General features: G+C 40.0%; 1 protein-coding gene across 19 annotated transcripts in view; it reads left to right on the top strand.

Annotated features, from left to right (window-relative positions):
* The first annotated feature begins 7,870 nt into the window (after positions 1-7,870).
* RALGAPA1 (Ral GTPase activating protein catalytic subunit alpha 1) overlaps positions 7,871-23,987 on the top strand; it is a 131,987-nt gene continuing 115,870 nt past the window's right edge. For 6 of the 19 annotated variants that reach the window (XM_038139719.1, XM_038139718.1, XM_038139715.1 and 3 more), the window contains exons 1-6: positions 7,872-8,381; positions 19,350-19,460; positions 19,971-20,020; positions 21,421-21,478; positions 22,130-22,173; positions 23,065-23,242. In XM_038139719.1, coding sequence (XP_037995647.1) covers positions 7,979-8,381; positions 19,350-19,460; positions 19,971-20,020; positions 21,421-21,478; positions 22,130-22,173; positions 23,065-23,242 — 844 coding nt within the window. In that variant the 5' untranslated portion in view covers positions 7,872-7,978. Of the gene's footprint in view, positions 8,382-19,349; positions 19,461-19,970; positions 20,021-21,357; positions 21,479-22,129; positions 22,174-23,064; positions 23,243-23,987 lie in introns of those variants that run through there. The other 13 variants (XM_038139732.1, XM_038139728.1, XM_038139727.1 and 10 more) reach the window with 9 other exon arrangements.

The raw sequence follows: 23,987 nt of genomic DNA, 5'->3' as shown, positions 1-23,987 counted from the left end.
TTAAAGTTGTGTGTGCCTGGCAGGAGCAGTTCTTCATGTTGAGATCCAAATTTAATCCCTCTCTGCTGTCTGGATGGATGTTATGGAGGCTATATTGTGAGGCAGTTAATAACTTCTTCATTTCTCTCTGGATTTCCACCTCCATAGCAATAGCTGCCCACCTCAAACCACAATAACCATTGCTGTTCATTAGTCACTTCTTTTCTCCCACATCTCTGTATATCCAATGCAAGTAATTTCCCTCTATCTCCCCCAAGAGGAGTGTGTGTAGGTGTGCCACCTCTTTTCCAAGAGCACTGAGAGAAAAATTAGACATAACTGACCTCCCACCCTTCAGTGTGCAAACTCCATCCCTTCTCTTCTTGCTGACTCTGGCTTCGTAGTCTCCCAGGGATGCAGCACAACTCGGCATGTTTTCTCCATACCCATTACAATTTTCATCTCTTTTTTTTTTTTTTCCATAGATCCATAGAATGGTTTCAGATGGAAAGGACTTTAAAGATAATCTAGCTCCAACACCCCTGCCATGACAACCTTCCACTAGTTGCTCAGAGCTCCATCCAACCTGGCCTTGAACACTTTCGGGGATGGGGTATCCACAGCTTCTCTGGATAACCCACTCCAGTTCTTCATCACCTTACAGTAAAGAACGTCTTCCTGACATCGAATACAAACCTACGATTTGTAAAAGAACTGTAGCCCGCATGGGGATGCTGAGTGCTCTCCTAGATGGGCAGCAGCGGGCAGCTGCAGTTGCCGAAGCCATCTCTTCTCCTGCCCGCTCTCCTCGCCGCGCTCCTGCGCGCCCCGCGGGAGCTCCCGGCTGCAGCCCCGCCGGCCCTGCGGAGGGAAGGCGCGCCCGGGCGGACACCGGCGTGCTCCGGCCGGGCCAGACCTCGGCCCCAGGGAGCTGGCCTGGCGTTCTTAAATGTCTCTGGCTGCTTCATGCAGCGACAGCACCTGAACTTGTCCCCAGGTTTTTAGGTTTTTCCCAGGAAACTTGTGAGTCCCCGAAGCCGGGCCAAGTGCTGGTTCACATAGCTTTTAAAAACTGACCTAAGTAGTTACCGACCGAGGTCCTTTTCTCCCCCCCCCCCAATCTGGTATTCTTTTGAGGTAGCCCAGTTAAGGTGTTGGTAGTGATGACTGATAGTCAAATGGCTAAAAGGTGCTAGGAGATGGCCTGAAACAGCACCAAGAGACATTCCAGAAGAAAAACAGGAAATTTCACCAGCTGGATCTGACTTTTTTTTTTTTTTTTTTTTTTTTTTTAAGATATCTGTAAGGATTCAGAAAGGGGAAAAAAACCCCAAAAGACAAAACCAGAAGTAAAAATGTCTAACAATCCCCAATTTAAGTGTTGCCTTTTGGATTAGCAAGATAAAAAGATTAGAAATCAAAGGTTCTGGACTAGAAAGAAAAAATAAAAAAACCTCTACTGGAAAATAGTTGCAGGGAAAGGAATGGCAGGAAAACAGGAAACCTTTGGCTTGATTGTAATTTCCTATTCACATAGTTGGAACTAGGTCTAAAGGAGCTAAAAATAAACTCCAGCAGGAAAACAAAGTTCCCATGCCCTGGTGGAAATCAGTGACCAAGATGAGGAGTTAAGACAAACTTTTTTTAATAACACACAACTCTACATGCTTCTATTCTGTTTATAGCCAGGAGAGGGGGGGATTACCCAGCTAAAGCAATAGAAACATCTGTTGTGTGGAGGAAAAAAACGCACTGGTTGAAGGTAACTTGACTGTCCAAATGGAGTGCTAGAAAATGTAAAAGAAAAGGGAACTTCTGGGCACTACCTATGGGCACAGGGCTTACGGCAGCTTAGAGTTTATTTCCAGACTACAAAGCTAATTTATCAGATCAGTTATAAACCATTAACATGTGGCAACAGCTATCTTAATCAGCTCTCCAGAGGCGAATGCTGGAAGGAGTGGGGAAAGAAGAAATTCTACCTGGCCTGTTAGAGGACTTGCAAAGATTTTTTTTTTTTTCAGTGTGTATAAATACATCTATGAATCCAGCAGCTACCAGAGGACCAGTCTCTGGACTGACCATTTCATCAATATAAATGAATGCAAGTGTTATGTGCCTACAAAGCTGTGATTTTTTTTTTCCTGGATCACGACTTATGCTCTTCATTAGAGTAAAATAACTATTAAGAAGGTGATTGTCATCATCCTCATCTGCTCAGCTCTGCATTTAATGGGGAGGTGGGGATTAAAAGCTGGGGGGTTTTTTGGTGGTATTTTCCAACAATTAGGAAGAGACCATTAACAGGGACAGTTGGCAACCATGTAAAAATTCAAAACCGGAAATTCTGTTGAAAACTGGTATTGAAAAAAATTTGGATGCAATAACAATTATTATAAATAAAATGCTGACTAGTACAGATGTTGGTATCCTCTTTCCCAGTTTGGGACACCTTTAGAAAAGGCTAGGATGGAAAGCTGTAATTTTACACCTAATTCATTGAATGGAGGAGTATGTATCACTTTAGATTCTGAAAAGCAGTTACTAACTTTCTGATTATAAACCTGATTGCCAGCTTTTGTTGTAGTGAGTAGTTGCATAGCAACTGAGTATTTCTGACAAGAAGATTGTAAAGGGAGAAACCAGAAATACATATAATGTGAGTCATTAGGATACAGGTATAGATGAAACCTTGCAGGAGAAGCAGGGATGAAAGAGCTTTTACCATGTGTGCAATATAGTGCTCTATATTTTAATGAGTTGGAAACAACTTCTCATTAGGAGTCTCTCCCATTTCAAAGATGTAGCATGTCTTAGTCATGGCCATCACAAGTCTGGCTGTTAGGGGTGAGGTCCTCCAAAGGTGACAGAAGAGCAACCTATTAGCCAGAAAGAAGTGATTGCCCTGGGGTGTTTGGACTCTAGCAAACCAAACTATTTTATTTTCTATCACTAAAAAATGATACACTGAATACTTTATTAAATGTAATTCTTCACCCTCAATTTGAAAGGGCAATATTAGGAGGTAGGTCACAAGAACTCTGAAAAGACTATTTTGCATGCAGGTCAAGATCAGCAGCAATTTAAAGTAGCAGTCATGGAGTGCCAGTTATGAGCTATGTTTGAAAGCTATTGGATGATGTTCATTCCTCAGATCATGTTTTTTCTAGGCAAATACTCTGATATCTGCTGCAAAAGGTGTAAAGTTGTACTAATCAAACACAAAAAGATATGACCTATTTCGGAAATATCCATTTTCTTCCTGCGAGTGACATAACAGGAGACATTGAGGCAAAATATTTCTTTTGATAGAAAGGACATAATCTGTACAAAATTCTCTTTCTCCTAGAGGCTGGTAGACATGCAGGGTTTCTTTTGTGCATTTGTCAATATTGCAAAACTATTTCAGAAGTTGGGAAAGAAAAATAAAACATCTCAGTGGTTGAGTGTTTGAGTACTTTGGTTAAAAGTTGTTGCAACTTCCACTGTATCAGAGTATTCACATTTCAAAAGCTCTTTCCTATCAGATATGGGTGCTAGTGCTTACATTAGAACTCAAACATTGTGAGTTGGAGGTGACTTTGCATAGCAAAAGTCCAAATTCTCTGGCACTGCTGGCCAGGAATTAGTAATGATTACACCAGTTTTAAATAACGTCCATGTGTATGAAAGTTTCTGGTCATGACAGGCCCTTTACACCTTCTGTTCTTTGAGCATGGCTGACACAGTCCTAGCATGCTAAGGAAACAAAACTTAGGTAATGGTTGTCTGTTGGTTTTGGTGGTTTATTTGGTTGGTTGGAGGTTTGTTGGTTTTTTTCCAATTGCACTCTCCCTGCTACTTTTGAAGCCATTGTCTGATTTTGATCTTATATTATATGAGAGCATGAGTCTTAAAGACACCAAGTTTCATTATGTTTTGTGAAACAGCATTTGGAACAAAACCTAGTAATGTCCCAGAGAGGGATACGTGTTCACTTAGCTTTTGTCCAAGGGAAAGTGTCTTGGTTTGAAAAGACAAGTGTCTACTAAGGAAGGCAGGAGCCTCTCTTAAAATGGAAAATGTAAACCCCCTCCTTCCGAATTACTGTAATTTTGAAATTAAGGGACTCTCGGGCAAAGATATGGGAATAGGAATAACAGTTCTTTAATAGGAAAATTAAAATTAAAATGCAGTAATACAAAAAAAACCACTGACAGAGTCAGAACACCACCTGTTAGTCAGGGTGTTGGTAGTAGTCCCATTAAATGGTAGCTGCAGTCCTCCTGCAGTGATAGATGTGGTTCTGTTGAAGCAGTGATCTTGTAGAAGGTTAGAGTTTTCCTCTGAAGGTCCAATGCTGGTGTAGATGGACCTGGTCTTCCTCTGGGAATCCAGTGGAAAAAAGCTCTCCTGGTGTTTTAAATCTCAGATTTTATCTAGGTAGGAATGCTTGGCTCCTCCCCCTGGGCAGGGCATCTCACAACGGGATGATGTAGTTTTATCAGTCTTGGGGTGAGACTCAATGGACCATTGACAGAAGTTATCTCCCTGGACTGAGGATGGGATAAACTACACATGTAGTTAAGACTTAACTGCAGTCCAGCCCATCCAGAACAGGCAGGGGAGGACTAAACAAAGGAAGGCTTATGGTTGTGAAGGGAGGTGACTCATGGCTTTCAGTGGCTAGAATACAAATTTGGAGGAAATCTGGCTTCATGAGTTCTGTAGTTCTTGGAAAAATTTATTCAAACTTATGATCTTTGATGATTGGAAAGACTGCAGTGTTCTGGCTTTATGTAACACAGAGGTATTAGGGCTGATACGCTGCTAATGACACAAAAGCACAGTATAAGCTCATGAAAAGCTCCTCCCCTTAAACACAGAAGTATTTAAATTACAGATTTCATCTGTGAGATACAGAGTTGTGCAAATGCAATGGGAAATCATGGGAACCGTCCTCTTCATAGGAAGAAGATTTTGTTGAAGGGACAGCTAGCTATTCCATTATTATTATACTAGAAATATATTAGAGGATCCTGATATTTGACTGCTTAGGTGAAAGCAGTAAGCATCTCTAGTATCTATATGTTACATTGTACAGATTTACAAATTTACAACTGTGGTTTTGACTACTCAAACTTAAATATCTAGTCTTGGGGGCCTTTTTCATAAAGTAAATAGTTGCCAATTAAATAAAAATGTGTTACTCATGATGAACAGGAATACTGCTACACAGGCAAAGCCATATACTCAGAGGTTCGCAGCACAATTTAAAGAGCCTTCTTTCTCAAAAGCAAGACAACCCTCATAGGAAGGACACTGTGAAGCTAAATATGAAAAGATCAGAAGCAGTGACACGTTTTAGAAATTCTTTTAAATTTCTTCTTTTCTTCAAGGACCATGTGGGAAATTAGGTCTTCAGTGCATACACATCAAAGGGGTCAGGTTTAAGAGCTATACTAGCTACCCAAAAGATGGGAAATACTTAGTGAAAATTTTAACTGACTTTTAATCATGTACCCTTATGTGGTGTAAATATTACTAAGGCAAGAATTCCAGAAACTTAGATATCTGTAGCTGTATCCAAGAATTCAAAACATAATCTATCCATTTGGCATGTTGAATTAGGCCACAGCTGAAGGGTTTGTGATCTTTGGGATGTATTAAAAAATACCTATATGTTTTCTGAAACATTTGGCAACAGCTGAAATCTTAGGAAATCATAAATCCTAGATAAACTGTGAGAAGATTTTTTATGGTATGAATGTGATCCAATAGCCCCCTACTACTTTAAGTGTCCTAGGGGGCCCTGTAGAGATCACAGAACCACTGAATCTGCTGAGTTGGAAGGGACCTACCAGGATCATTGAGTCCAACTCCTGGCCCTGCTCAGGACTGTCCCCAAGAGGCACACCATGTGCCTGAGAGAATTATCCAAATGCTTTCTGAACTCTGTTAGGCTTGATGACAGCTAATAGAAGGAGGGAATAAAGTTCTGCAGCGTTTAATTATCTACAGTACTCCTCTAAAAGTTCAGTTAAACTTAGTTATGACAGTCCCCTTGCATCTGGACAGAAACATCTTAAAAGTTCTTTCTTTAAAGTGGAAATGCCAAGAATTGGGCACATTAATAGCAGCCTAGAATGCAGCAGAACCTAACCTCTGCCTAACTAATCCTGCTCTTTTCTAACCTTGTCCTTCATGCATATTCAAACAACTGAAGTCACATGCTCCAAAGTCAAGCCTTTGCAAGATCATGGCTTTTCCTGTGCACAGAACATGTCCTTCCTGCCTGGTGTGCCTGCACGAGGAGATTATCTATAGAAGCCATTATTATCTCGGTTAACACCACTCCCTCCTGTCATTTAATATTTTAGTGATGTCTTGCAACCTCTATTATTTTTAATCTCGTCTTGAGTTAAAGAATCTAAAAATTAATGGAAATGCAAGCAAATTATCCAAAGAAAAGATATCTCAACATTTTTCAATATGCAGAATCGTGTTTAGAATTAATGACATTTAGAAATCAAAGCACATAAATCAATGTATCATTGTCAGATCTTAGAAAGCTAAAATGTACTGTGTTATAGTAAACTAAATAATTGTAATACTAGCTATTACCTAACATTGCTAATCTTCAGATCTCATTTAGAGAGATGGTAAAATATTTGAAATGCTTTGGGGCAGACCACATAAGCAGGCAGACAACAGAGTCCCTCACTGATGCCCTGCTGATTATGTTCCCACTGCCCTTGTGCTTAACATTGACTGTTATTTGTCATTATTTTAAACACTTGGGTTTTGTTATTTATGTGACAGGTCTGTAAATGTTGACAATTCTTGGAATTTAAAAACAAGTCTCAAATAATGAAATATTTCCAATATTAAAAACTCCAGCTGTTCCAATCAGACTCTTAGTTCACAGAAGTGATCCTCAATCCAAAACAGAGCACCAGTCACTTTAAAAATGTCCAAGCAAAGAGACACTGGAAAGAGTCTTAAATGATACGACAGCAGATGTCTTTTGGAAAGTCCAAGAATTCTCTATCTCATGAATGCAAACAAACTTTTAGGAAAAACTTGGGACTTTGTCAATGCTAGTAGCTCAATCCTCAGCAAGAGTTGAAATGACACCTCATCCATTTTCCTGACTGTTGTTGGCCTTGCTGTGAGGTTGCACATGGGACTGAGCCAAATGTGTTCTCTTGAGCTCATCTGGCTTTGCTGTAGGAGCAGAGGGGACATGACCATCCTAACAGAGTGCAGAAGAAATGAGGATGCCTCAGAGCTTCGTGCTGCACCCAGACGTGCTGATGGTTTGGTCTCGATGCCAGCACTACAGCTGAAGGCGCAGGCAGTGAAATCGGGGAGAAGCAACTTTGGGCAGGAGCTCGGCGTGAGGAGTTGCAGCACTTTGAGGTTCAGTGTTGAAAGAGGAACTATGAGACACATCGCTGGTGGTTGCACAACTGAGGCTTGAGTAAAAGGTTTGGAGTCGCTGCCGTGATGAATACGGACCCCACCTGGATTTTATTTCCTTATTGCTCACAGGATTGCCCCTTCCTCTGCAGTTTCTCTGGACAGCCAGAGTAGCTGTGTAATGGCATAACTTTACATTTTACAAACAAACAGAAGTACAGTTTCCTGCACCAGTTACTGTTGCCGAGCTGCGCAGAGGATCCCGCAGGGAGCCCATAAGTGCCCTGGCCGGGGCCTGCTCTCCATCCCCGGCCGGGGCTCCGGGGCCTGCTCTCCATCCCCGGCCGGGGCTCCGGGGCCTGCTCTCCATCCCCGGCCGGGGCTCCGGGGCCTGCTCTCCATCCCCGGCCGGGGCTCCGGGGCCTGCTCTCCATCCCCGGCCGGGGCTCCGGGGCCTGCTCTCCATCCCCGGCCGGGGCTCCGGGGCCTGCTCTCCATCCCCGGCCGGGGCTCCGGGGAGCGCGGGCAGCGCGGCCCCGCCCGGCGCGCCTCGGAGGTGCGCGGGGCAGCGCCGCCGTGACGTCGCGACGCGGTTGCCATGGGGACGCCTGGGGTCGTACCTGACGGCTGTCGTGAAGCAGCGGGAGGAAAGCGAGGGAGGAAGAAGGGGGAGCCCAGGCCCAGCCCGGCCCCCCGGCCCGCGGGGAGTTGGCTCCGCGCCGCGCCCCTCCGCCCGCGCCGCATCGCAGTCGGAGTCGGGAGGAGGAGGAGGAGGAGGTGGCGGCGGCGCTGCCGCCTCTGGCTATGTAGGGGCCCCAGAGCGGGCAGATCCGGAGGCCGCCGTCCGCCTCTGGAGCTCGGCGCCGGGGCCGGGCCCGGGGCCGGGCCCGGCGGGATGTTTTCCAAGAAGCCGCACGGAGACGTGCGGAAATCCACGCAGAAGGTGCTGGACACCCGCAAGGACCCACTCACCCGACTCAAGCACCTCCGCGTCCTTATCGGTGAGGCGGCCGGGAGGGGGGAAGGGAGCGGGTCAGCGGGGGCCGCGGGTCCCGGCGTGGGAAAGACCGGGAATTTGGAGGGACCAGCTGGGCGCTGGGGCGGGAGGCGGACTCGAAGCTCAGCCCTGGCGAGAGAACCCACCCGGCGAGCGGGGGAAGACCCCCGCCCGGCATGGCGGGGCCGGCGGGGCGAGACCGCAGCGATGTGCCGGGGGCTGCGGGACCCCGCGGGCGCGGCGCGGGATGATGCTGCGCTCGGCGCTTTTGTACTGGGACACGGACGTTCCGTCTGAAGGTGGCATTGCTTTGGGAACTGTGGAAGGAGGCGAAAAAGTGGTGTTCTTCCCATGTGAATTATTCTCTAGAATACACAAAGTGCTAAGTTGCTGCGCATGAATAAAAGTGGCTGGCGAGCGCAAATGGTGCCTGTAACTCCTGAATCCATTTCCCTTACGTTCTTACAGTACCAGTTTATATTCGTGTACAGTTTCAAGGTAACAGCTGCAGTAGTAAGTGGTCACTAGCGCAGATGTGAAGGAGCTTCTATACAGCCAGATTTAAAACACTTTTGTTTTGCTAGTTGGTAAAGGAGGACACACAAGCCCTGAAGGGCTGCTGCAGTTCCACGTGAACTGCCATTTAACCTGACCAGTGAATTAGAAATTGTGATTATACGCCGTAATTGCCTAATGAAAAAAACCAAGGGGAAGCAAAAACAAACCTAGTTAACCATTCCAAGGTATCTGTTAGTTGCATGTGTTTGTAAAAATCTAAGTCACTGTCATCAAGCTGTCCTTGAAAAAAGAAGCTTGCTCTGGAGTATCTTTTGGGTGCTTCAGTCCTGTGAATGCATGTGTTGCTTCTGACAGTTTATCAACACGTGAACAGGGCTGGGTCAAGGGCAACTGCATTCCGTGTTTAGCACAGAATGCTGAATGGATTATTTTGGGTTCTGCCCACAGTCTGGTGGTATTTATGTATCTTGTCCTCCAAAGCTGGATTCTTCCCTTTCAAAGGAAAACGGCTATTGCTCCCTTGTTTTGTATTGGTGTTTAAAGGAACAGGTGTTCCCATGTTGCACCATCTGCTGCTTCATGAGTTATTTTCTGCAACATAGTAATTATCTAGACTTGAAATGGAGAATAGTTGTGTAGCTGTCTAAGAGACTTCAGAAGTCAGATGCATCCCCTTGCCTCACTCGGAATGTACCACTCTTCCTAACTAGCTGCACTGGGCCAGCTGTGGCTTGCTCTGTGTTGTTTTTTAGCTCAGTTGAAACATATGAGTAAAAAACATTCTAAAGAAACTAAGTACCTCTCTGAATTCAGATTTCCTGGCTAAAGTATGTTGAATATTTCTAGTTTTGCTTTAGTTGCAAAACACTCTGAATGATTTTGATGTGATCTGTTCTAGATTTTGCATCCATGTTGCTTGCAATTTATTTACAATGGTTTTTTTCCTTCAGCTTTCTTAATAATTGGATGACTTCTGTAAGCTGCAAGGCATAAGCTGTGTCAACCAGACATTCTTATCTAATCTAAGGTTTCTGTTTACTGGCTGTAGGACAGACTAAATTGGCTGGGGATGTTTTCATGTCGTCGTTCTCCCCACATTGTGTGTTTCTCAGCTATTGAAGCATAGCTCCCTCACATCCTTTCTCCAAGTTTGGGAGAACACAGTGTGTGAGTTAGGGAAAGGTGTAACAATACTCTTCAGCTTGTCTATTTTGGATGCATCCACAAGATTTTCTTAGGTGCAGATATTCTTAAGTGCATGAGATGCAAAAAAAAAGAGGCCTTTTTCTAGACCAGAAGAGTAAGGTATTTCCATACGTATTCCCACTGTAGAGTGCGAGAAGTATACAGCAGGTTATTTGAAGTCTGTCTTCTGGTGCGATCACCTCCTTGCCTTAATCCTTTCTCTGCTGGCCCAAGTGGCTTCCAAAACATAAGTTCTGTGCCCTTTCTTCTGCAGTTGTTTCTTTGCCTAATCTTCAGAACCAGATTTAAAAAAAATATGTAAGGTGCCTGTGTAAGACAGATTGCTTCCTGAGGTGGCTTCTCATACAGGCACTATCCCACAGCTTGAGTTGTGAAGTACTGCACATTATTTTGTCCTCAGTGACCATTCCCCCAGAATAATAATTGCCATATTTCCCATGTGTTCAGTGGAGCTGTGTTAGCTATTGCCCACAGACTATCTGAGGGGATAGGGCAGGAAATCTCAGGTCAGCTGTGTTCAGCGTCTTCCTGAAGGAAAAATTAATTATTTTGTTTATTGCTCTTAGCCTCTGCATCCTGGAGACTAAAAGACTATCTGGAAGAGAATTTTCTGCAGTTTCACATCCAGGAGAAGGGGGAGAATTTTCTCTTTTTCTTTAATTTAGAATACTTTCAGTGAACCTTCAAAGTGTATTTGACCTTTTTTTTTTCTGTACATTTTAGTCTTTGGTCAACAACAATAAACAGGTATGGCCTTGGTTTCATGGCTAAGACTTGAGGGGAGGAAAGGGAGCATTAGTTCATTTTGCTGCTGTTTTACCTAGGCATCCAAAGCAGCAGTTCTCCAGTAAGCCAAAATAATAGAATAGTCATGAATAGAGGTGCCTGTGAAGTATAGACTGCTGGCTGTCTACTAGCCAAAGAGAAATCTCAAAAATTTAATTATGGTACAAGACTGAGAGTTGCATCCTCTAAGGCAGTAGTATAAGTCAGGCACCATACAGTCTAAAATATTTAAATTAGTATAATGCCACTTTTAGTAAGGATCAGAAGATACTGAACAATAGAAAGCACCTAATGTGAAGATAAATGGATCGATAGCACAAAGGCCTGCAACTGTTATTTTTAACAAATTAAGAGTAGTGTACATTAGACAGAATCTTTTAAATGTCACTGCAGTGATTTGTATTCTTTTAAAAGTATCCTGTCATTGGTGACAACTCAGGTTAAATTTAGTAAAAAATGCAAATGAGTCTGCATAAGGATATATAGAAAATTTTATGTCTTTTGTGAAGCAGTGACATACGATTATATCAAATACCATTACAGCTTTAGGAGTCTCATTGCTATAGTCAGTGTACAGAAGATTTAGATATGGGAATGACTCAGATGAGAGTGAAACTTTAATGTGAAAAGACACTGGAAGCTTTAAAATTCCTTTGTATAGGAACAGAGGGTGAAAAATTCGTAAACATATATGAGAAAGTCTAGGAAATAACATCTATTAAGGCTTACCAAATTTGAAGTTACAATAAATGATTTTTGTCTTGGGAAGCTCTTGAATGCTAGGCTTGTGATCAGTTATAGGAATGCTGGGGGGAAGTGCATTTTTTGTGGCTTGGGTTTTGTTTTTGTTTTTTCTGTTTTATTTTTTTTTTCTGAAACTCTTTAGTAGATAACTGCTCTTTGCCACTTCAGTCCAGTGTCCTGTGTCTGGTTCTCTGATCTGCTTCAATTTGGCTCCATTCAGCCTTTTTTTGTAATTCAGGAACCAGAGAAAATTCTGTGAAATTCAGGTGGCTAAATTGGAATTGATTAAATTATTTTTTAAATACAATATGTGACACATTTATGCATGTCACAGGTGTAAGGTTTTCTTTGTAGAAGTTAAAGCCTTTAGGAGACCTCTAAGTAGTAGGAAATATTATTCTTGCTTAGAAATGCAAAGAAGAATTGTAAAAATTGAAGTTTCCTATCTTGGGACTTAGCAGTGTGTGATCAAAGGTAATCTGCCTTTCATTGTTATGTTGCTGCAGTATATTTCTTGAAGCAAGTGTAACTATCTGGTTTCATAGATTTTATTCTTTTGAGATGTATTCCTTTCTTCCCATAGGGAAGTGTTTACCCCAGCCTGCTCCATTTGTTTTTTTCTTCTCAGTTTTGGGAAGTGCCTGAGAGTCTCATACAGTTCCCTGGTGCTGATTTGGTCAATGTCTGAGTTTTTAGCAAACTGCTCTGCTGTCTTGTCTTCCTGTATGCTGGAAATGCTGTGACAGCTTTGTTTACTGTGTGTGACTGCAGTAGTTGGAGCATCCGAACCGTGAGCGGGAATGTTGAACCGGATTCCCTTGGGGTCTGTGTGGCAGCAGCAGGGCCTTGCTGGAAGGAAGGCTGCAGTGGTGCAGGTGTGATCACTGAGGCTTCTCTGGCTGATGGAAGGGAGGCACACTATGTACCTTACAGAGTAAGGTATTGCCCGTACAATGATTTTCCACAAAAAATATTTCTACATATATATATATATATATATATTAGCAATCCCAAATCAATTAGCAGCTAATTGCAATTTCCAGGGTCATTAAAGTGGACATAATATTGGATTATTCTTATACATATTCACTGTTTCATCAGACTTCAACATCAAACTAAAATTCTATGATTTTTAAATGGTAATTTATAAAAGTTTGTGCTAGCAATCTTTCAAACTTCAGATCTTGGTTTATATGTCCTTTTGCTAAAACAGAGCTTTGAGCATTCTATAAATAATTAAGACAGCTAGGTATGTTACCCTTCATAAAGTCATACTTTAACAATATTGACTTTTCATTTTGGTATTAGATATGTTGGTGTTTGACTAAACCTGTTGAATTTAAAGGTTCAGTCTGAATTTGGAAATGTATGTATTTTTTTAAAAAAAGCTAAAATCTCTAATTATTTAATGATTTCTGTAAAATCCTACTGTGTGCAGGTAAATCAAATGAATCTATGGGTTTAAAATTTTCTTATAGGGCTGAATTCTTAAGATACTTGCTTTCTTGTTGGGTTGGGTTTTTTTCCCCTCTCTTTTTTTCACTTTTTTTGTTGAGTAGAAGTTACAGGCTTGTAATCTGTTAATCCAGAGTGAAGAAAAAAGGAAATACATTGTTTCACATGAATTATTTTATTTGCATTTGATATCTAAAACTATACTTCTTTTATCTCTGGAACCATGGAGATAATACTTGCAAAATGCAAGAGGACAGAGAATCTAAAGTGTAAGATGTTTATGTATTATTTTGTTTTGTTAGTCTAGGTGGTTGGTTAGCATTAAATAGACTTTGAAAGGGAAAAGTCAAATTACATGGGACAGAATGAAATGGACTGCAGTGGACATCCATTCTGATATATTATTTGATATTAAACAATACACTTAAACAGAAATTGCATTTGTTTAAAGGGATTTTAATTTAAGAAATCTATTTCACTGGCAGTTAGCCCTAGTGCTTCAGCTGGATGGCCTTCATTGGTGTTGCACATCATCAACTTCACTCATAAATGAAAAATGTTCTATCATTGTTAAAGTGACAGCAAATGGGGAGCTACAACAAAAGTAGCTGCCTGGAGTTTCAGTGTGCAAAGATTTTTGGTTTTTTGCAGGAGTTGTTGATTTTTTTTTCCTTTCCTGGTTAGTCTAACTGCAGAGAACATGTCACTGCTCGTGTAACTCAGGGATCCGGATGTGGATTGCATGGACTTGGGCTTCACGTTCTGTCAGTCTTGACTTAACCCTGAACAAGTTATGTTTTGGTCAGGAGCAGAGGGGGAGGATTTACTCTGCTTTAGTATTTTGGCTAATGTTACACTTGACTTGCAGAGTTCCGCAGTGGCCAGGGCTGCTGAATTGCAAGGCTAAGGGCTGGAGCCAGATCAAAGCCCCAGGGCAGACAAAAGGGAGGCTCTGACCACTTGGTTGCCAAGGAAAGGTCTGTGTGGGTTTAGCTTTGAAAGTTCAGAATGAAAATATGTGCATTACTGTGGAAGTGTTTGAAGTTGCTTAAATAAAAGCTTAAGTTCTGGAACTCGTGTGAATTGTTGTGGAAGTATTTCTGAAGAGTTTACTAGTGTAACTCTCAGAATCTGCAAGCACCATTAGAGAATTTGCTTGGAAAGCTGGCAGCTGCTTCTGCTCATTCCTGTGGGGCACTGGTGTTGTACCAGTCTGTATGCAGATGATGTTCATTGGTTCTGTTAACCTGCTTATTCATTTGTGATTTTTTTTTTCCATTTGTATCTAAAAGATTGTGGTCAGGAGTTCAGACTTGTCTGATGCAAAATAGAAGTCCATTAGAAGATTTCTTTAAGTTATATTCCTTTTTCAGTACAAAAACCTTCAAGAATATTTTCTTTGACAAAATTACCTTTTTTAAAAAAATGTTTTTGCTAAATAGCTGTTGGTTAGATCTGGAGCAGTAAGGGCTAATGTGAAGCCTTTGTGTACTAGATCTACATTTGTGGTCTGTTATCAGGGCTCTTTCACTTTGACAGCCTGTTAACTATGCCAGAGCCACCAGTTAGTTCCCGAGGTTTTCCACTTAACCTTTCTCAGTGGCATGCTTTTCTATTCGGGACAGTCCCTATGTAACCAAATCTCTCTACTGTTTTGCTCTAAAGAAACCTTTAAATATTTCAGCACGGAGAATTAAGAATTAATAAGTGTGATTATCCATTGAGAACATGGAAACCTTTGCTTTCTGGTGGCACCAGTTTGTTACAGGGATTGATACTGACCGTGTCAGTCCATAGCAGGCCTCTGCTTTACAGAAATAGATCCAGAATTCTGGTCGTCTTCCAGGTCATTGTTTGCTGCAGTTGTCAGTTTGGGTTTTGGTAAGGGTGAGGGAAAGTGACTTAAAAGCCAGCAAGTCTTGGAATTAGACAGGATAATGTTTCCATTATACTAAGTGCTCTGACAATTTTACATATAAACATAGTATTACATTCTAAAACTCTTAAAATAGAACATAAAATTAGCCACAACTTAGTCTGTAATGATACAAACTATTTTCTTTAATTTCTGCAATGCAGTGTGAACTGACGAAAGTTCTTTTCAGAAGAGTTTAAATATATGTCTAAAATCTGTTTTGGCAGAGTTTGCTTTGTTTTAAGGAGAAAATGACCTGGAAGAACAAAAAGACACAATACTGTATGAAATTAAAATATTGTAAAGCAAGTAAGCTAATACTTTTCTGCAAAGTACAAAACTTTAAACAATTAAAATATCAAACATAAAAAAAACCCCACCAAAACAAAACAAAAGAAGAAAAAGCACCCTTGAACACAGAGTTAGTATGGAGATCAGATTTTTACCAGTTTTTAAATTACTGAAAATTGTTAAGGAAAAAACAGCAAAGATCTATGTTTCTTGCTGTTGTAAAGTGTGAAGAAAACTGCATTTTATTGAAAAACAGCTTACATGAAATGCTGAAAATATGGATTTTAGTGTACTGAAACTATGCTTCATACAGTAGAAGCTTCAGTTTTTACCTCCCTTTGGATTACAGTAGTATCCCATTTTTCCCTTTCACATTCTGAGGAACTTTTCCAACTACTTCATATGGTGCCAGATCTATTTCTGAGTCCTTCCCTCCTTCCAGTCTGGACATAGAAGAACACAAGGAGTACATTAGTTTGTGTTAGAAATGATCTGTGGTAGAAGACTATAAAGTTCTTTTGTTTAAAATTAAAAAATAGGAATGCAATGGAAGTTGTAGAGGAAAGCCTGTTTCTGTTTAATCCCACTTCACATAAAAAAAGGCTATGTCTCTCTTCTTAAAAAGACAAAATACTTAATTAGCCAAAGCAGAGGATCAGCTTCCTGCAAATTCTCAGTTCAGGGCTGTCTGAAAAGGATATGCTGCTTGTAGACGAAATTACTTTTACCTATATGCAACATGCATGATACTTTGAGAGAGCATAGGGAAGAGACAGTGAGATGGTGTTGGAGAAAATGGTTATGACATGAGAATTCAGGAGCTGTTTGTTCAGCTGATAACAAGGATAGAGGTAAACTGAATATTTTAGAGACATTAGGAATAAACCCAAATCCTTAATTAAGGAAGGAAGCTATAGCAGCAGCATATAACTGGAAGTTTTAATGGTACAGTAATCAAGGAGAGCAGTATTCTCTCCGTGCATTAGTCATGTGGATTGTGTTCAATATAGACATAGCTGTGAAATGGAATGATGTGTATAGGTGGCCAGACCTCTTAAGGTCTACATAATTATCTCTGTGCTGTATCTGCTATTTTTTGCCCTTCTCCTTCTTGCCATAATTCACCTCAGGGTATTAATAATGAATTTCAAACTTCTCAACAAATGCAAGGTTCCAAATTTCCACACCAGCAGCTTACTGAATCACTGTAGGTGTCTTTGATGATGAGCAGATGTTCCTTTTGCTGTAGGTGGCAAGCCTGTCAGATGAACAACTGTCTTCCCTGGTTAAAGCTGGTTTTCAGCATTAACAAAAGGAGTTGGTGGGTTTATTATTTTCACTTAATAAAATAGTAAAATTCCCATTAAATGAAATGTTATGTCTTCCATCTGAAGCAATAGTAGTTATTACAGAATACAGTTGTTGTTAACTGGTTTCAATTTTGAAAACTTGCTTTTGATTTTGCTATCAAGTGTGATCTTAGAAAGGAATCAGAGTGAAATGCATTTGCTATAGAAATTGCAAAGTCAAGGAATTTTTTACTCTCCTTCTACTCTTGCAAGCTATAACAATATTTTGAAGGTATGCTTTTAATGTTAATTGGGTGTTAGTGGTAATAGTACAGGTTTACCACTGCTCCTTCAAGCATTTTTTGAGATGTCTGACACATTTTTCTTAGATAAATACAAAACAAACTAACAAAAAATTTTAAAAAGACAAACTTCTGAAATTCCTCTTCACCTTCCACTGAAAGGCAGAATGTCTTACCACAGTACCAGTTGTGCATATGCAATTATGTGGTAAAATGACAGTCACTGTTCAGCTGGTTATGTACCTAAGCTTTCAGTTTGTTGCCTGAAGAATTTAGGAATAGCGTCTCCAAAAATTACTGACTGTTGTGTTAAGGTTGAGTGTTTAAAAGAATACATTTGGTTTAGGCATTTGGGATTTTTGTCTTGGTCTGCCTGCTTCAGAGCTGACCCATGTCTGAGGAAAGAACGAGGGCCTGTTTAAGGAAACGAAACATTTAACGTGCCTGCAAAAATGCAGCATTCCTGTGTTTTGATTGGAAGAGACCCTGTTTAACTGCTTCCTATCTCTTCAGTATTTGGAACTAGTATTTTCTGCCCCTTTGCATTGAGTGAACCATTCCACTGCTGTCTACATGCAATCCCTATTCATTCCTATAAACATATGGACCACAAGGTATCTTCTGTCACCCTTCTTTCTCCTGAAAGCCTCAGTCCTTGCTTTCTTTTTTTTCTTTAATCCTTCCATCTCAAACTCTTGATTTTTCTTCCAGTATTTTCTTGTCCCTAGCCTAGGACTCACTTAAGGCTCTCTCCATGGGTGGAAGTGGTTGTAATGGTTGTGCCTATGCTCTAGTCACAGCTCCATTTCATGTGCATCCCCGATCAACTGAAATCATCATTCAGCTTGTTTGAAGTGGAACTCTTTTTGTTGTGCTTTAACATTTGCATCTCTAAACTGTAGCAGTTCAGCTGCTGATCTGTAGGTGGTGTGGCAGTTTCTGCAAACCCGGGGGTTTGGTAAGCCTGTGGATGGTCAGGCACATGCTTGCTGCTCTGGACCACTGTTCATTCCAGCTGAGCTGCCTTGCTTGAGAGTTGATCTTGGATGCTGATATAGTACTATCTGCTCCAAGAACACCCTGGCTCTACTAAACTCATTATGCAAGATGTTGGCAGAATGCTGTGCTACAGCAAAAGTTAAATCTGTGTTGGAAACTTTTTTAGCAAAATTTATGTCAAAATTGAGTATTGAGTTAGTAGTCCTCTAGAGCTATATAAGAAAACATAACTGAAAATACGCCATGCTTTTTGCCATCCTTTCCTACCTGTTCCTGACTTTATACTCTACCATTTGTATATCCAGTCATGTGAGATGATAAAGATTGATGTCATTGTAAAAAGGGTTAAAACCTCTGTAGTCTAATTCAGAATTAGAAGGAGCTTTTTAGAAGCATCTACAGTGAAAGAGGGTGTTTCAGTGTATACAGCTGGTGAATGGGTATGAAGGTTTTGTTTGCCTCACCTTTCTTCATGTTTTGCTTTTGTTTGTTACACATCAGTGTTCTGAAAGAGGAGCGCTTTGTCATTTAAAATGCTGTCTTCCTGTTCCTCTGTGCTTCCATGGTATTGTTTTGTCCACTTAGTTTCTCAAGTCTTATGTAGTTGAATAACAGGACAGGGAGTGTCTAGACAGCGTGTACTAAGGCTTGATTGTTTAAAGTGATCACTTTAAATTAATCTGGATAAATCACTGTATTTCTTTATCAGGAATTTGCAGAAAACCATCTAGAGGGTTGTGGGAAGAGAGTCTGGAAAGCTTCCTGGGGTACACAAGAAAGCCCATTCCCCTATGCTTAGAGTGATGTTTCTGCCTCAGGGTATCCCTGAGATCCCATCTTCTGATTTCCCTGGACCACACAATCGAAGGAGTGTGAGGGACTGAGCCAGACTAGTAAAGTGCATCTTGGAACTTGGAGGGAATAAGAAGGCAGCAGTGGGAATCCAGTGCATCTGTTTGCATCCTCCCAGCTTATCTACAGAGCAGATGTGTTCCTCACTTAACATCCTTCTTCCACTTTCTTTAGTGAGCTTAATTGTGCTTAGTAATTACTGTTGGAGATTGTGATGGTCTTTCTGTTGTAGAGTTTGGGCAGTGTCACAAGCTTTATTTCTATTAAATTAACAATTGAAACCAGATTCATCTGTACAGTGCTAGTCCTGATGGAATTAGGGTTCATGACTGGCATTTGTTGGCATTAGTGTCAGGCAAACAACAGGTGTGCAAGAAGATGCTGCTTCCCATTTTAAAATTCACTGGGCACTTACAGCATGCCATACTGAATTTCATTAGCCTCAGTGTAAAGATTGAAAACTTCAGTAGTTTCTTTAATTTATTAGTTATTTATTTAAAAAACAATAATTTTTCTTGGAAGTATCTTCAGTTCTTTCTGCTGGATAATGGTATGTAGTGGTTGACTCTGAATATTTGAAATAAATATAAACAATGATCTGTTCTGTTTTTCAGACAATGCAGAATCAATTGATCTCAAACAGTTTTTCGACCTGCATTTTTCACATATATATTATGTGTTCTTTGAAAACTTTGTTACTATTGAAGTGGGCCTTAAACAAAAAGGTAAGTATTTCAGACAGAGCTCTTTTTGTCTTGATGCTTGTGCCTTTGTTATGAAATAAAGCAGGGTGCTATAAATAAAGCTCTGTGTGGTCACAAATGACAACATTAGTGCAGAAATATGTCTAAGAACCAACTTTACAAATGAAGGCAGAGCAGTGATAAATGCATTCAGTGGAGATGAGCAAAAAGTGTTTGTTCTCTTATGACTGTGTTTGCCTTTTTTTTTGCGAAGTGAGGATTCTTAAGGTGCTATACTTTGTATTCTGCAGAATTATTCTTTAATGAGATATTGTGTAACTTAATCTCTCCCAGTTGTGTCTGCCGTAATAGGAAGTTATGCAAATTGTAGCTGTATTTGTGGAGTATAATTTTTATTTGCAGAAGCAGTGCAAAGTTATTGTTGTATAAATGCAGGTTTTCATTTTACACATTTAAGGATCTTTGTTTTGGTAATGAAAGTGCATCTTCTATTTATATTTAACTATTTTAACTATTTATTTTTCCAACTAGGTCACAAGTCTCAGAGAGAAGAATTAGATTCTATTCTTTTTATTTTTGAGGTAAGATATTTTGAATATTTTTTTGCTTTAAGTCCTATTATTCTATACTCATCTGTAAATACTCTGCATTTAACTGCATTCCTTCTTACTTTTGCATAGAGCTGAATTTATGTGCTTTGTTTTAAAAATAAAGATTTCATTTGCGGTTTTGCAAGATGTCTAAACTGGAAAAAGATGTTTCTGTGTCTCTAGATAGTTGGTTACTCTTTGGTGGTGATATTTCCCCATCATGTGTTATACACATTGAAATTCATAGAAAGGTGATTTTTGTTTAGTCATGATATTTTTGACCTTTTGATTGCATGTTATCTCTGATTTTTCTCACAATAGATTGCTACTGCAGAATTTTTTTTTATTGATCCTTTTAAAAAAATATTTCTTACTTTAAAAAATATTCATTATTTGAAAATTGTATTTCATGACATTTTTTCCGAAAGCATATCTTGACTTAATTAAGATGAATTAGACACTAATGGAATAATTTAATAAAATCAGAACATTCCTAGGCAGACACTATAATTTAGAAATAGCTTAGAATGTCAAGTTTTTGTCTCTCCTTTTTGATGGAGGCTTCTAATGATAGAACAAGGATTGTGTTTCTTAAAAATATGCAAGAATAAAAGCTGATCACATGGTTGATTACAAATTCAGTTGTTATTTATTTATTAGTGAGGTACATTAGTGAATGTGAAAGAGAGCTAGTTCATTTTTTCACTAGTTCCTGCATAAAGGAATATTAGGTGATCTGTGCTTTGGAGGCAGTTGCATGGTGTGCTGGAGGGCCACAGCCAGGAAAAATCAGGTTATTTACAAGTTGCAAATGCCTCTAGTGTAAATGTTGCAAGTCTTACATGGTAGATTTGGAATTACTAACTGTGCTCTCTTTCTTATTTCTGGAGATGATCATTCTATTTGTAGAGGTCTTGTCTTCACTGTTTTGCTGTAGCTCATTACCCCTCAGTTGAGAAGGCTGAAGCACATGTTTGCTTGTGCCACAGAGGCAAGTTGACAGCTGAACATCCTAAGTGAAGCCATTAGAAAGGTGGAATACCTTAATGCAATCTGTTGTGAAGCAGAGCAACTGAGACAGACCCTGATCTCTTTCCGTTCCTTATACTGTAAGCAGCAGTGTCTGTCAGAGGGGTAGTGGAGCCAGATGACCTGCAGTAACATCTGAAGTCTCCAGTGCAGGACTTACAGACAGGCTGTCAGAGCCTTTGGGCTTCTTAGCATTAGGAATGGGGTCACCTTGAAAGGACAGCAATGCTTCCAAAGAAAGCATTGTGGGAATTTTCTGAGTTGATACTTCAGCTTCTGATATGTGGCCTTTGTGAAAGGGCTGTTTGGTCTTTCAAGAGCGAAATCTGCAACATACATCCTTGGGTTCTGGTTTTTTATAGAAAATTTTGCAACTCCTTCCTGAAAGGATTCATCAGAGGTGGCAATTTCATAGTATTGGTAAGTTGATTTTCTTTCCCTCGCCCTTTCCCTCTCCCTTTCATTTTACTTTTTATTAGTAGCTACCAATTAGTGGCTACTATGCCACTCATTTCCTTAAAGTTTAAGTGGCTTAACAGGGGTTATGGTCTTGAGAATTTTGCCAGCTAGGTGAAGGAAAATAAAAAAGAAAAGAAAAGAAACAGACAAAAAACCCCACCAATGTAATGAATACTCTTCTGTATAGATTTATATCTGGGAATATAGAAATAGAAGAGTGGCTGAGAAAGAACAAGTACAGGTGAAAAGTTTGGAGTTTTAAATATTTTTTCCTTATTTTCTTTCTCATAGTAATACATTTCAAAACTGACATGCGATATTTGTAAATAGGGATTGCTGATTTTATGCATTGTGGTGACTTGATTTACTTTTAATGTACACATCTCAAAAGTCTTTGGGGAAAATATTCTATGAGTAGGCTATGAAAGGTGATATTTGAATTTTTTTCCTTCTGGCATTGAGTCAGTTGCTTGAAGGTATCAAGGTCACCAAGATTAAATTCGAGATTGCCAAGGACTTGTTTAAAAGTGGTTATCAAGTCTGACCGAGAACTCTGACACTTTACTTAATATAGAAAGAACAAAAGCAAACAATTTATTATTTTTTTTTTAGGGTTGATTTTAAAGAAGCTTCTTCACACTGGAAATTCATTAAAGGTACTGCAAAAAGTTGCATGCAATTTTGTCTACAATACTTGAAAGTACAAATAAGAACATAAGGGCAAATTTTTACAGGAAAAACCCAGGAATGAGAACCAGATCATGACTTGTGTGTCATGAAAGAATGACTCCAAATCATCAGCTTCATCTCAGTAAAACTACTCACAGTAGTAATGTGTTTATATAGTGTAGCCAGCGGTTTAAAGGATTTTGCATTGACAAAGTCATAAGTATTAACTGTTCATTGTTAGGACAAGGAAGCTGATTTTGGGGCTCAGGCTACCTTGGAAGTGGAGGATAATCTGTGCCAGGGAAGTTTGCTGGTGGGTAGAGTAATTTAAATCGTTGGGACAAAACAGCTGCACCACTCCTCTGTAAGCCACCTGCAGGCTTCTCTGGAACTGAAATTCTCCAATATGAGAGCCAAGAAGGGAGTGCTCTAGGACTCTATTACCTTTTTCGAAGGAGAAACTGAAGAAAGTGGAATTGGTCCTTCTGATACAGAGAGCTCACTCATTCTGTTGTTATAATTAATGAACATATTTAGAAATTTTATGTCGATCTTTGTATTTTCTGAAAAATTCATGTGGCATCTTGCAGTGGTGTAGTCAAGCAAGTGATTAGATGTGTTGGTTTTCTTCCTCTTCTTTCAGAGAAACCCCTGTGAGAAATTCTTTGAGGCAAACAGCAGTGAAGGTGCCAGGCTTGCCCTTGCATTTCATCAGGAGCAGCAGATGTGTTAGTTTCACTCTGCTGATTGCTGGGGGTCATACTGTCTGTCCTAATTTTTTTTTTATCTCTCCCCTTCTCCTTCTCCCTCCAGGACAAATGGAAATACTTTTGTTTGTTCTGGCACAAGATAACTTATTCCATGTTTTTTCCTTTAAGATACGTCGAGAGGGTGTGCGTCTCTTTCTTTTGTGGCTGCAAGCACTTCAAAATAACTGTAGTAGAGAGCAATTATGGATGTTTTCTTGCTTGATTCCTGGATTTTCATCACCACAGTCTGAATATGGCCCCCGAACACTAGATAATCTCATTAACCCTCCCCTTAATGTCCAAGAAAGTAAGTAATTTGGAAATATTACTCAATTCTTGACATAATTCAAATCTTGTCACAGACAAGGCAAGTTGAAGTAACTGACATACATACATACCCAGGTAGATAATGGAGCTGAGATGAGTTTCTTAGCAGTTTGTCACATCTTCTTCTGTAGCAATTTCTGTCTTTTTTGTTGTTGTTCAGAATTAGTTGTTTTTTGTGGTTGTTGGCGTTTTTCCTTCCGAGTAGGTTATTGTAGCCTAATACATAGTGGTGAAAATAAACTGACCAATTGTGTGTAATTCTTAAAAATTGCAAGAGGATCCTGCATCTACTGCAAACTTGCATAGGTGAATTCTGCTTGTGTAGAACACTTGCACTGGCTTTGTTCATCCTCCAGGGAGCAGGCTGGGCAAAGATGTTTCTGGTGTGGACTTCAAGAGAATGAGTGCTTGTTAGGCCAATGTGTAAGGACAAATGTGTCTGTGTATGACCAGGTAATTAAAGTTGTGGTATTCTTGCAACTTGGAATCTTCAAAAAGAAACAGACCTTGTAAATTGGAAAACTTGAGGTCTTAAATGTTTGCATGAGTGGAACAGCTTGAGTATTCTGAGATGAGGTTTTTATACTTTCGGGGATTTTGTTTGTTTGGTTTTTTTTAATGGTAAGGCCATTATCTTGGCCCTAATCAATAGAGTGAGGATGATTTTTCTCTTAAGATGATTCTTAGGATTTTATCCTTTGTACACTCTAGCATTAAGTGCCTCC

This window comes from Motacilla alba, chromosome 5 (assembly GCF_015832195.1).
Source record: "Motacilla alba alba isolate MOTALB_02 chromosome 5, Motacilla_alba_V1.0_pri, whole genome shotgun sequence".
Taxonomy (NCBI): domain Eukaryota; kingdom Metazoa; phylum Chordata; class Aves; order Passeriformes; family Motacillidae; genus Motacilla; species Motacilla alba.
This window is presented reverse-complemented; position numbering and strand designations above follow the sequence as displayed.